At 43.2% G+C, this 13,855-nt stretch overlaps 1 protein-coding gene across 1 annotated transcript; it reads left to right on the forward strand.

The window, feature by feature from the left end:
- Positions 1–347: 347 nt before the first annotated feature.
- LOC119330884 (ABC transporter F family member 1-like) lies at positions 348–3,604 on the forward strand. The gene is made up of 5 exons (XM_037604012.1): positions 348–712; positions 1,212–1,285; positions 1,373–1,583; positions 1,676–1,910; positions 2,380–3,604. Exons 1-5 carry the CDS (start codon positions 506–508, stop codon positions 3,429–3,431), a joined length of 1,779 nt encoding a protein of 592 aa, XP_037459909.1. The 5' UTR covers positions 348–505; the 3' UTR covers positions 3,432–3,604.
- Positions 3,605–13,855: the final 10,251 nt, after the last annotated feature.

A 13,855-nucleotide genomic window follows, 5' to 3' on the forward strand; every position in this document is an offset into this window, starting at 1 on the left:
CCAAATGTATCTAAAGACCGTGCACTCCAGAAGGGAGTGACGCCAGGAGTCGGGAGCTCCACAAAGGCCACAAGAGCTAGTCATATGATGATGAGCCCTCACATCCTCGGTTGACACATGACGATGACAAGTACCAGGAGGAACGGGAGCGATTTTAGATTAGGTATATATATATATATTGAGAGAAAGATTAGGTATATATATAATACTCTAGGCTATCCCGCCCGCGGAAATGGAAGAGAAGCCCAGATAACAGCCCAGCATGCTCCACGGCCCGGTCCGAGTAAGTTGACCAGCCCAACAGTAGTGAGCGGAGGAGGAGGCAATACAAGTAGCACTTGTCTTCTCCACCCCCAACTCCTCTCTCCACACCACAAGCCGCCGCCACCGCTCGCTGGGAGGGGAATAGAAATCGTGTGTATCGTAGGGTTGCGCGAATCGCCGTCTCCAGCAACCAATCCCCAACCCTCGAGCTATCTAACTATCCCGATCCCGATCTCCTACCATGGTGTCCGATGCCAGCAAGAAGAAAGCCGCGCAGAAGAAGGCCGCCGCCGCCGCAAAGAGGGGAGCCAAGTCCAGCGCCGCTGCCTCGTCCTCGTCGGCGTCGTCAGCGGCCGATAAGGCCGCCAATGGCATAGCGGCCCTTAACTTATCCGATCGGACATGTACCGGGGTCCTGGCTTCGCATCCGCTCTCCCGTGATATCCACGTACGTTGAGATCCGATCCCCTTTTCCTTCTTGTTGCTATTCATCCATCGTTGCAAACCTTTTTTTTCTTCTCTCGCCGCACGGATTAGTTCCACCCCCAGTGATAGAACACAAGAGTATGTACATCCTCGTCGTTCATCGCCAGATATAATATACTACCTATATTGAGCGAAAAACAGATTGCTAGATCCATGTTAAATCACTTGTGATTTCTTGGCTCTTTATATATGACCCATTCATCTCTTCTCGACGAGGAACAGTGTGGTCGTATTAGCCACTTTCCTGATCCGTTGTATCCTGGAACCATTATCGTACCAATATTATGTATATGTAAACAAGAAATAATACTTGATATGCCAAATATGCTGGGATGTGGGGCCATGCCTACATAGTTCTTGAATGCGAATATCTGATCTAGCATCATCTCCGTCCCTCCTTCATACTAGTTGATTACTTCAATACTTTGTTGATTTCCTAATATAGTATTTGTATGTTGCAGATTGAGTCCCTTTCATTAACATTTCATGGACATGACCTTATTGTGGATTCAGAATTGGAGCTTAACTACGGGAGGTATAGTTTATACATCCGTTTATTTTCATTTCATTACAACCATGTATCCTTCTGGAGCACTTAATTGATGGTTTTATTTAACCTCAGGCGGTATGGTTTGCTCGGCTTAAATGGTTGTGGGAAATCTACCCTTCTCACCGCAATAGGCTGCAGGGAACTCCCCATTCCTGAACACATGGACATACATCATCTTACTCGTGAGATTGAGGCTTCTGACATGTCTGCGCTGCAAGCTGTTATCTGTTGTGATGAAGAAAGAGTGAAGTTGGAAAAGGAAGCTGAAATTTTGGCTGCACAGGTTAGCTATTGAACTTCTATCTTTTTATTTGCCCATTGTCTGCATTTCATCCGGGTCTATATAATTGCTTACACTTGCTGCTGACTATTTAGGATGATGGTGGCGGTGAAGCTTTGGATCTTGTATATGAGCGGTTAGAAGCAATGGATGCATCAACTGCTGAAAAGCGTGCTGCTGAGATATTGTTTGGTCTAGGTTTTGACAAGCAAATGCAAGCAAAGCCAACACGAGATTTTTCTGGGGGTTGGCGTATGAGGATTGCATTGGCAAGGGCGCTGTTCATGAACCCGACCATCCTTTTGCTTGATGAGCCAACCAACCATCTTGGTGAGTATGAAACAAATGAAAACTGCACTTGAACATGTATTTTAAATTGAAATGATGTTTTTTTTTCTGTATTGCCTGGACTACCGTTAACATTTTTCTTCGATATAAAATCTTTGGGTGTGTGTCTAGGGCACATCTAGATGTGTCCTAGTTATTGCACATCTAAGTGACTAAATCAAGCATAGAAAGAAAAAGAGAAGTAAAACGAAAATACCCATCTCCACGTAAGATCAATGACTTAGGACTTAGATGTGCAATATTCATGGCACATCTAGATGTGCTTTAGCAAAACTGAATCTTTGGCTAGATGTGACACACATCCTTCTACCTCACAAAGTTATATGGTACTACTATACATAATCTTGTTTCTCTTACATAAGAGGTTCTAGTGGACTTTCCTGCATAGCTCGGTGGTCAGTTGTGCTTACTTTTGAAAGCAACCTGATTTTCTTTTTACCTTTGTTTGCAGATCTCGAGGCTTGTGTCTGGCTGGAAGAGAAATTAAAGAATTTTGAGCGTATACTTGTTGTTATCTCGCATTCCCAAGATTTTCTAAATGGAGTGTGCACTAACATCATCCACATGCAGAACAAGACCCTCAAGTTATATACTGGAAATTATGACCAGTATGTTCAAACTCGCTCTGAGCTTGAAGAGAATCAAATGAAGCAGTACAAATGGGAACAGGAACAGATAGCTAATATGAAGGAGTACATTGCACGATTTGGTCATGGATCTGCGAAGCTTGCTCGTCAGGCTCAGAGCAAAGAGAAGACTCTTGCAAAGATGGAGCGTGGTGGTCTTGCTGAGAAGGTTGTCAATGACAGGATTCTTGTATTCCGCTTTACAGATGTTGGCAAACTCCCACCACCAGTGCTGCAGTTTGCTGATGTCACATTTGGTTACACTCCGGATAATCTCATCTACAAGAACCTTGACTTCGGTGTTGACCTTGACTCGAGAGTTGCACTGGTCGGTCCCAATGGGGCTGGTAAGAGCACACTTCTGAAGCTCATGACAGGTGACCTATCTCCGTTGGATGGCATGGTCAGACGCCACAACCACCTACGCATTGCACAATTCCATCAACATCTCACTGAGAAGCTGGACCTGGACATGCCGGCCCTGCAGTACATGATGAGGGAGTACCCTGGGAATGAAGAGGAGAAGATGAGAGCTGCAATTGGCAAGTTTGGCCTGTCAGGAAAGGCACAGGTGATGCCAATGAAAAACCTGTCTGATGGGCAGAAGGCCCGTGTCATTTTTGCTTGGCTAGCATTTAGGCAGCCACAGATGCTGTTGCTTGATGAGCCGACAAATCATCTTGACATTGAGACCATTGACTCACTTGCTGAGGCACTGAAGGAATGGGACGGGGGCTTGGTCCTGGTGAGCCATGACTTCAGGCTGATCAATCAGGTTGCTCAAGAGATCTGGGTCTGTGAGAACCAGGCGGTGACTAGGTGGGAAGGCGATATCATGGATTTCAAGCAACACTTGAAGAAAAGGGCTGGTCTCTAGATTTTCTGTCTTTTCATTCTCTCGGCTCTTTGGAGATCTAGACAACCCCAAAGTTTTGCCTGTATCAGAAAAGTTTCCATCATTTAGCGTGACAAGTATGAGTACTATTGTATCGCTTAAAACATATCTTCTCTACACTATTTTACCAGACGATCCGTGTTTATTTTCATATCTTTTAACATTGTTGATCCATGATGGTTTGTTTTGCTCTGCGGTTCTAGATTTGAAGATTACCATCTATACCAATATAAAAGGAACCAAAAGGGCATATCCAATTGATCTCTACCATCAAACTAAGTCAATTCAATGACCAAGACTGCTCCAATGGAGCCTTCAACGTGTTTAACGTGCAATTAATATTGTATTAAAATATTGCATTAATCATAGAATTAACATACAAATAATAGCATACCTAATATCTGTGTGTAATTGATATATTGTCTAAATATTAACGTGCAACACATGCAATTAATATATTGTCTAAAATATTAACATGCGTTGCACATGTACATTTACTAGTTCTATTAAAATGATGGAATGTAGACATATTTCATTCAATTGTTATCTTTAAATTTGTATTTGTATAGTTCTACGTATGTTACACCCTTAATTGTATCTGTTCTACGAACTTGCAACACCCTTTATTGTATCTGTTCTACGAACTTGCATCTGGGTACTAGTATCTAATTTGGGACGACGGACTTTCGTGAATTAAGATCCTCGTATCAGAGGCTTCATTTATTTAAAATGTTATACTTCATTTATTCAAAATATAATATTGTTTACAAAAAGTTATCATTTGTAGTAGACATACACCTATAAAAAATTGTCGTTTGTAGTAGACATACGCCTTTATTGTTATATTGCTTTGCATAATCATATAGCTTACATAGTATTTATGGCTCAACCACCGTTCATTATCTACCAAACATTCATATGCTCAGCCATCGTTCATCATCATTGTTAGAGACATGCATATAGTCATATGTTTCAGTTTTACCGAGTTGTATGTAAATAGTAGCATGATGATCATCATTAAATGTTATCCCAGTGTGAAAATAAAAAAATAAATGTTGTCCTAGTGAAGAAATAAAAAATAAGCCTAATGAAAAAATGAGAAAAAAAAGAAAAAAAAGAAGGGGCAATGTTGCTATCTTTTTCCACACTTATGCTTTAAAGTAATATCATATTTTTCATATAGAGAGTCTCTTATGTTGTCACTTTCATATACTAGTAAGAATACTTCATTATATAACATTTGTTTGTTTTGATGACGGCCTTCCTCAAATGCTCGAGGTCTCATGAGCAAGCAAGTTGGATACATACCCACTTAGTTTTTACTTTCAGCCTTCATACACTTATAAGTCTTGGTGTATTCGTTGCATGACAATCCACACTCCTCGCATTGACATTAATTGATGGGTGTGACGCTCCCGATTTGACCGTACACTAATCATACACGCAAATGTGTACAATCAAGATCAAGGACTTACAGGAAGATATCACAATACAACTCTAGACACAAATTTAAATAATACAAGCTTTATATTATAAGGCAGGGGCCTCGAGGGCTCGAATACATAAGCTTGAAAACACAGGAGTCAGCGGAAGCAATAATATCTGAGTACAAACATGAGTTAAACAAGTTTGCCTTAAGAAGGCTAGCACAAAAGCAACAATGATCGAAAAGGCAAGGCATCCTGCCTGGGAGCCTCCCAACTACTCCTAGTCGTTTGCGGTCTTCACGTAGTAGTAGGCATCCTCCGGGTAGTAGTAGTCATCAGTGGCGTCGTCTGGCTCCTGGGATCCGTCATCTGGTCACAACAATCGGGTATGGGGGAAAAGAAGTAGCAAAGCAACTGTGAGTACTCATCCAAAGTACTCGCAAGACTTACATCAGATCTAAACTAAGTATGCATCTGTATCAAAGGAATGGGTTGTATCTGTGGACTAAACTGCAGAATGCCAGAAGGGAAGGGGAAAGCCTAGCCCATCGAAGACTAGCATCTTTTGGAAACCACCATCTTGCAGCAACAGGAGGGAGTAGAGTAGCATAAAGTAAAGTAGCAGTAATGTTATCAACCTCGGCCAGAGATCCTTTCTCGACTCCCTGCGAGAAAGCAATCCCAGAGCCATACTATCCAAGTGTCAACACATTCCAAATCTCATCACCATCCAGTTCTCATCACAAGTATCCAGTTCTAGTTGTATCGATCGGGATACAACTCCAAGTGTCTGCTACCATAGGCAGACCATCGATAGATGTTTTCTTCCCTGCAGGGTGCACCAACTTACCCACCACGCTCGATTAACTCCGTCCGGATACACTTTCCTGGGTCATGCCCGGCCTCGGCCAAACAATACGCCGCAACCCGACCTAGGCTTAATAGAGAGGTCAACACGCCAGACTAAACCTATGCCCCCAGGGGTCATGGGCCATCTCCCCGGGAACTCCTGCACGTTGCTTACGCGGCCGGTGAGCAGACCTAGCTACCTCCTTCAACAAGGCAGGAGTTTACGCAGTCTAACCCGGCGCGCGCCGCTCAGTCGCTGATGTCTATTAAGCTTCGGCTGATGCATACGACGCAAAACACCCATACTATGCCCACGTGATGGTTAGTGCTATCAGGCTAGAGGCCCCTCGGATCAAATATCCAAATCGTAGTGGATTAGGAGCACGCGGTAACAAGCAGAGACTCACGAAAGATGTGACCCCGTTGCCCCGTCTCGGGTACTTGCGGCAAGGGCTAAGAATGCCCGGCCACGCCTCGTAAGTATCTCACGGGCACCTTCCAGGTCAACCCGACTCCACATCACTCGCTATTAAGCTCGCGCGGGTACCCCTCAGGGCCGACCCGTCTTTAGTAACATGGTTCAGTGTAAAGTCATAGTAACCATAGTAATTGTGTGTCCAACACCAAGGGGAAAACCCGAGGAATCACCCCCAGTGAATTCCACTCGATGTTATCATCAAGATAAACGTAATAGGATTCACCCTCGAGGTTGACACTTGAGGGGTTGCACGACAAAGCCGTGACGGAAGTGGTTAAGGAGGAAATCACCCTCGATGACCTCGACCGTATAGCTACACTACAGAGATCTCATCAGGAGTGATGTAAGAGGTTCCACCCTCGGCACTCGATGGTAACTCTGCAGAGTCATATGAAGGAAATATGCCCTAGAGGCAAAAATAAAGTTATTATTTATTTCCTTATATATCATGATAAAAGTTTATTATTCATGCTAGAATTGTATTAACCGGAAACATAATACATGTGTGAATACATAGACAAACAGAGTGTCACTAGTATGCCTCTACTAGACTAGCTTGTTAATCAAAGATGGTTATGTTTCCTAACCATGGACAAAGAGTTGTCATTTGATTAACAGGATCACATCATTAGATGAATGATCTGATTGACATGACCCATTCCATTAGCTTAGCACCCGATCGTTTAGTATGTTGCTATTGCTTTCTTCATGACTTATACATGTTCCTATGACTATGAGATTATACAACTCCCGTTTGCCAGAGGAACACTTTGTGTGCTACCAAACATCACAACGTAACTGAGTGATTATAAAGGTGCTCTACAGGTGTCTCCAAAGGTACATGTTGGGTTGGCGTATTTCGAGATTAGGATTTGTCACTCCGATTGTCGGAGAGGTATCTCTGGGCCCTCTCGGTAATACACATCACATAAGCCTTGCAAGCGTTGCAACTAATGAGTTAGTTGTGAGATGATGTATTACGGAACGAGTAAAGAGACTTGACGGTAACGAGATTGAACTAGGTATGGGATACTGACGATCGAATCTCGGACAAGTAACATACCGATGACAAAGGGAACAACGTATGTTGTTATGCGGTCTGACCGAAAAAAAGATCTTCGTAGAATATGTAGGAGCCAATATGAGCATCCAGGTTCCGCTATTGGTTATTGACCGGAGACGTGTCTCGGTCATGTCTACATTGTTCTCGAACCCGTAGGGTCCGCACGCTTAAGGTTTCGATGACAGTTATATTATGAGTTTATGAGTTTTGATGTACCGAAGTTAGTTCGGAGTCCCGGATGTGATCACGGACATGACGAGAAGTCTCGAAATGGTCGAGACATAAAGATTGATATATTGGACGGCTATATTCGGACACCGAAAGTGTTCCGGGGAAGTTTCGGATAAAACCGGAGCACCGGGGGTTACCGGAACCCCCAAGGGGGTTAATGGGCCTCATGGGCCTAAAGTGGAGAAGAGGAGGGGCTGCCAGGGCAGGCCGCGCCCCCCTCTCCCCCTAGTCCGAATTGGACAAGGAGGGAGGGGCGGCGCCCCCCCTTTTTCCTTATCTTCTTCCCCCTCTCCTACTTGGACAAGGAAAGGGAGGGGAGTCCTACTCCCGGTAGGAGTAGGACTCCTCCTGCGCGCCTCCTACTAGGGCCGGCCGCACCCCCCCTTGGATCCTTTATATACGGAGGAAAGGGGCACCCCTAGACACACAAGTTGATCCACGTGATCATATTCTTAGCCGTGTGTGGTGCCCCCTTCCACCATAGTCCTCGATAATATTGTAGCGGTGCTTAGGCGAAGCCCTGCGACGGTAGTACATCAAGATCGTCACCACGCCGTCGTGCTGACGGAACTCTTCCCCGACATTTTGCTGGATCAGAGTCCGGGGATCGTCATCGAGCTGAACGTGTGCTAGAACTCGGAGGTGCCGTAGTTTCGGTGCTTGATCGGTCGGGCCATGAAGACGTACGACTACATCAACCAAGTTAACGCTTCCGTTGTCGATCTAAAAGGGTACGTAGATCATACTCTCCCCTCTCGTTGCTATGCATCACCATGATCTTGCGTGTGCGTAGGAATTTTTTTGAAATTACTACGTTCCCCTATAGTGGCATCCTAGCCTAGGTTTTATATGTTGATGTTATATGCACGAGTAGAACACAAGTGAGTTGTGGGCGATATATGTCATACTACTTACCAGCATGTCATACTTTGGTTCGGCGGTATTGTTGGACGAAGCGGCCCGGACCGACATTACGCGTACGCTTACGCGAGACCGGTTCTCCCGACGTGCTTTGCACATAGGTGGCTTCCGGGTGACAGTTTCTCCAACTTTAGTTGAACCGAGTGTGGCTACGCCCGGTCCTTGTGAAGGTTAAAACAACACCAACTTGACAAACTATCATTGTGGTTTTGATGCGTAGGTAAGATTGGTTCTTGCTTAAGCCCGTAGCAGCCACGTAAAACTTGCAACAACAAAGTAGAGGACGTCTAACTTGTTTTTGCAGGGCATGTTGTGATGTGATATGGTCAAGACATGATGCTAAATTTTATTGTATGAGATGATCATGTTTTGTAATCGAGTTATCGGCAACCGGCAGGAGCCATATGGTTGTCGCTTTATTGTATGCAATGCAATCGCCCTGTAATGCTTTACTTTATCACTAAGCGGTAGCGATAGTCGTAGAAGCATAAGATTGGCGAGACGACAACGATGCTACGGTGGAGATCAAGGTGTCGCGCCGGTGACGATGGTGATCACGATGGTGCTTCAAGGATGGAGATCACAAGCACAAGATGATGGCCATATCATATCACTTATATTGATTGCATGTGATGTTTATCTTTTATGCATCTTCTCTTGCTTTGATTGACGGTAGCATTATAAGATGATCTCTCACTAAATTTCAAGATAAAAGTGTTCTCCCTGAGTATGCACCGTTGCCAAAGTTCGTCGTGCCCAGACACCACGTGATGATCGGGTGTGATAAGCTCTACGTCCATCTACAACAGGTGCAAGACAGTTTTGCACACGCAGAATACTCAGGTTAAACTTGACGAGCCTAGCATATGCAGATATGGCCTCGGAACACTGAGATCGAAAGATCGAGCGTGAATCATATAGTAGATATGATCAACATAGCGATGTTCACCATTGAAAACTACTCCATTTCACGTGATGATCGGTTATGGTTTAGTTGATTTGGATCACGTGATCACTTAGATGATTAGAGAGATGTCTATTTAAGTGGGAGTTCTTGAGTAATATGATTAATTGAACTTAAATTTATCATGAACTTAGTCCCTGATAGTATCTTGCTTGTTTATGTTAATTGTAGATAAATGGTCCGTGCTGTTGTTCCGTTAAATTTTAATGCGTTCCTTAAGAAAGCAAAGTTGAAAGATGATGGTAGCAATTACACGGACTGGGTCCGTAACTTGAGGATTATCCTTATTGCTGGAGCAACAACAGATGTTATGAACGTCTGGCAGAGCAAAGTTGATGACTACTCGATAGTTCAGTGTGCCATGCTTTACGGCTTAGAATCGGGACTTCAACGACGTTTTGAACGTCATGGAGCATATGAGATGTTCCAGGAGTTGAAGTTAATATTTCAAGCAAATGCCCGGATTGAGAAATATGAAGTCTCCAATAAGTTCTATAGCTGCAAGATGGAGGAGAACAGTTCTGTCAGTGAGCATATACTCAAAATGTCTGGGTATAATAATCACTTGATTCACATGGGAGTTAATCTTCCAGATGATTGCATCATTGACAGAATTCTCCAATCACTGCCACCAAGCTACAAGAGCTTTGTGATGAACTATAATATGCAAGGGATGAATAAGACTATTCCCGAGCTCTTCGCAATGCTGAAAGCTGCGGAGGTAGAAATCAAGAAGGAGCATCAAGTGTTGATGGTCAACAAGACCACTAGTTTCAAGAAAAAGGGCAAAGGGAAGAAGAAGGGGAACTTCAAGAAGAAAAGCAAGCAAGTTGCTGATCAGGAGAAGAAACCCAAGTTTGGACCTAAGCCTGAAACTGAGTGCTTCTACTGCAAGCAGACTGGTCACTGGAAGCGGAACTGCCCCAAGTATTTGGCGGATAAGAAGGATGGCAAGGGGAACAAAGGTATATGTTATATACATGTTATTGATGTGTACCTTACTAGAGCTCGCAGTAGCACCTGGGTATTTGATACTGGTTCTGTTGCTAGTATTTGCAACTCGAAACAGGGACTACGGATTAAGCGAACACTGGCAAAGGACGAGGTGACGATGCGCGTGGGAAATGGTTCTAAAGTCGATGTGATCGCGGTCGGCATGCTACCTCTACATCTACCTTCGGGATTAGTATTAGACCTAAATAATTGTTATTTGGTGCCAGCGTTGAGCATGAACATTATATCTGGATCTTGTTTAATGCGAGACGGTTATTCATTTAAATCAGAGAATAATGGTTGTTCTATTTATATGAGTAATATCTTTTATGGTCATGCACCTTTGAAGAGTGGTCTATTTTTGATGAATCTCGATAGTAGTAACACACATATTCATAATGTTGAAGCCAAAAGATGCAGAGTTGATAATGATAGTGCAACTTATTTGTGGCACTGCCATTTAGGTCATATCGGTGTAAAGCGCATGAAGAAACTCCATACCGATGGACTTTTGGAACCTCTTGATTATGAATCACTTGGTACTTGCGAACCGTGCCTTATGGGCAAGATGACTAAAACACCGTTCTCCGGTACAATGGAGAGAGCAACAGATTTGTTGGAAATCATACATACAGATGTATGTGGTCCGATGAATGTTGAGGCTCGTGGCGGATATCGTTATTTTCTCACCTTCACAGATGATTTAAGCAGATATGGGTATATCTACTTAATGAAGCATAAGTCTGAAACATTTGAAAAGTTCAAAGAATTTCAGAGTGAAGTTGAAAATCATCGTAACAAGAAAATAAAGTTTCTGCGATCTGATCGTGGAGGATAATATTTGAGTTACGAGTTTGGTCTACATCTGAAACAATGCGGAATAGTTTTGCAACTCACGCCACCCGGAACACCTCAGCGTAATGGTGTGTCCGAACGTCGTAATCGTACTTTACTTGATATGGTGCGATCTATGATGTCTCTTACAAATTTACCGCTATCATTTTGGGGCTATGCTTTAGAGACGGCCGCATTCACGTTAAATAGGGCACCATCAAAATCCATTGAGACGACACCTTATGAACTATGGTTTGGCAAGAAACCAAAGTTGTCGTTTCTTAAAGTTTGGGGCTGCGATGCTTATGTGAAAAAGCTTCAACCTGATAAGCTCGAACCCAAATCGGAGAAATGTGTCTTCATAGGATACCAAAGGAGACTGTTGGGTACACCTTCTATCACAGATCCGAAGGCAAGACATTCGTTGCTAAAAATGGATCCTTTCTAGAGAAGGAGTTTCTCTCGAAAGAAGTGAGTGGGAGGAAAGTAGAACTTGACGAGGTAACTGTACCTGATCCCTTATTGGAAAGTAGTACATCACAGAAACCTGTTTCTGCGACACCTACACCAATTAGTGAGGAAGCTAATGATAATGATCATGAAACTTCAGAACAAGATACTACTGAACCCCGTAGACCAACCAGAGTAAGATCTGCGCCAGAGTGGTACGGAAATCCTGTTCTGGAAGTCATGCTACTAGATCATGATGAACCTACGAACTATGAAGAAGCGATGGTGAGCCCAGATTCCGAAAAATGGCTTGAAGCCATGAAATCTGAGATGGGATCCATGTATGAGAACAAAGTATGGACTTTGGTTGACTTGCCCGATGATCGGCAAGCAATTGAGAATAAATGGATCTTCAAGAAGAAGACTGACGCTGACGGTAATATTACTGTCTACAAAGCTCGACTTGTCGCAAAAGGTTTTCGACAAGTTCAAGGGGTTGACTACCATGAGACCTTCTCACCCGTAGCGATGCTTAAGTCTGTCCGAATCATGTTAGCAATTGCCGCATTTTATGATTATGAAATTTGGCAGATGGATGTCAAAACTGCATTCCTGAATGGATTTCTGGAAGAAGAGTTGTATATGATGCAACCGGAAGGTTTTGTCGATCCAAAGGGAGCTAACAAAGTGTGCAAGCTCCAGCGATCCATTTATGGACTGGTGCAAGCCTCTCGGAGTTGGAATAAACGCTTTGATAGTGTGATCAAAGCATTTGGTTTTATACAGACCTTTGGAGAAGCCTGTATTTACAAGAAAGTGAGTGGGAGCTCTGTAGCATTTCTGATATTATATGTAGATGACATATTACTAATCGGAAATGATATAGAATTTCTGGATAGCATAAAGGAATACTTGAATAAGAGTTTTTCAATGAAAGACCTCGGTGAAGCTGCTTACATATTAGGCATAAAGATCTATAGAGATAGATCAAGACGCTTAATTGGACTTTCACAAAGCACATACCTTGACAAGATTTTGAAGAAGTTCAAAATGGATCAAGCAAAGAAAGGGTTCTTGCCTGTGTTACAAGGTGTGAAGTTGAGTCAGACTCAATACCCGACCACTCCAGAAGATAGAGAGAAAATGAAAGATGTTCCCTATGCGTCAGCCATAGGCTCTATCATGTATGCAATGCTGTGTACCAGACCTGATGTGTGCCTTGCTATAAGTCTAGCAGGGAGGTACCAAAGTAATCCAGGAGTGGATCACTGGACAGCGGTCAAGAACATCCTGAAATACCTGAAAAGGACTAAGGATATGTTTCTCGTATATGGAGGTGACAAAGAGCTCATCATAAATGGTTACGTTGATGCAAGCTTTGACACTGATCCGGACGATTCTAAATCGCAAACCGGATACGTGTTTACATTAAACGGTGGAGCTGTCGGTTGGTGCAGTTCTAAACAGAGTGTCGTGGCGGGATCTACGTGTGAAGCGGAATACATAGCTGCTTCGGAAGCAGCGAATGAAGGAGTCTGGATGAAGGAGTTCATATCCGATCTAGGTGTCATACCTAGTGCATCGGGTCCAATGAAAATCTTTTGTGACAATACTGGTGCAATTTCCTTGGCAAAGGAATCCAAATTTCACAAGAGAACCAAGCACATCAAGAGAAGCTTCAATTCCATCCGGGATCTAGTCCAGGGGGGAGACATAGAGATTTGCAAGATACATACGGATCTGAATGTAGCAGACCCGTTGACTAAGCCTCTTCCACGAGCAAAACATGATCAGCACCAAGGCTCCATGGGTGTTAGAATCATTACTGTGTAATCTAGATTATTGACTCTAGTGCAAGTGGGAGACTGAAGGAAATATGCCCTAGAGGCAATAATAAAGTTATTATTTATTTCCTTATATATCATGATAAAAGTTTATTATTCATGCTAGAATTGTATTAACCGGAAACATAATACATGTGTGAATACATAGACAAACAGAGTGTCACTAGTATGCCTCTACTAGACTAGCTTTTTAATCAAAGATGGTTATGTTTCCTAACCATGGACAAAGAGTTGTCATTTGATTAACAGGATCACATCATTAGATGAATGATCTGATTGACATGACCCATTCCATTAGCTTAGCACCCGATCGTTTAGTATGTTGCTATTGCTTTCTTCATGACCTATACAT

This window comes from Triticum dicoccoides, chromosome 7A (genome assembly GCF_002162155.2).
Source record: "Triticum dicoccoides isolate Atlit2015 ecotype Zavitan chromosome 7A, WEW_v2.0, whole genome shotgun sequence".
Taxonomy (NCBI): Eukaryota; Viridiplantae; Streptophyta; class Magnoliopsida; order Poales; family Poaceae; genus Triticum; species Triticum dicoccoides.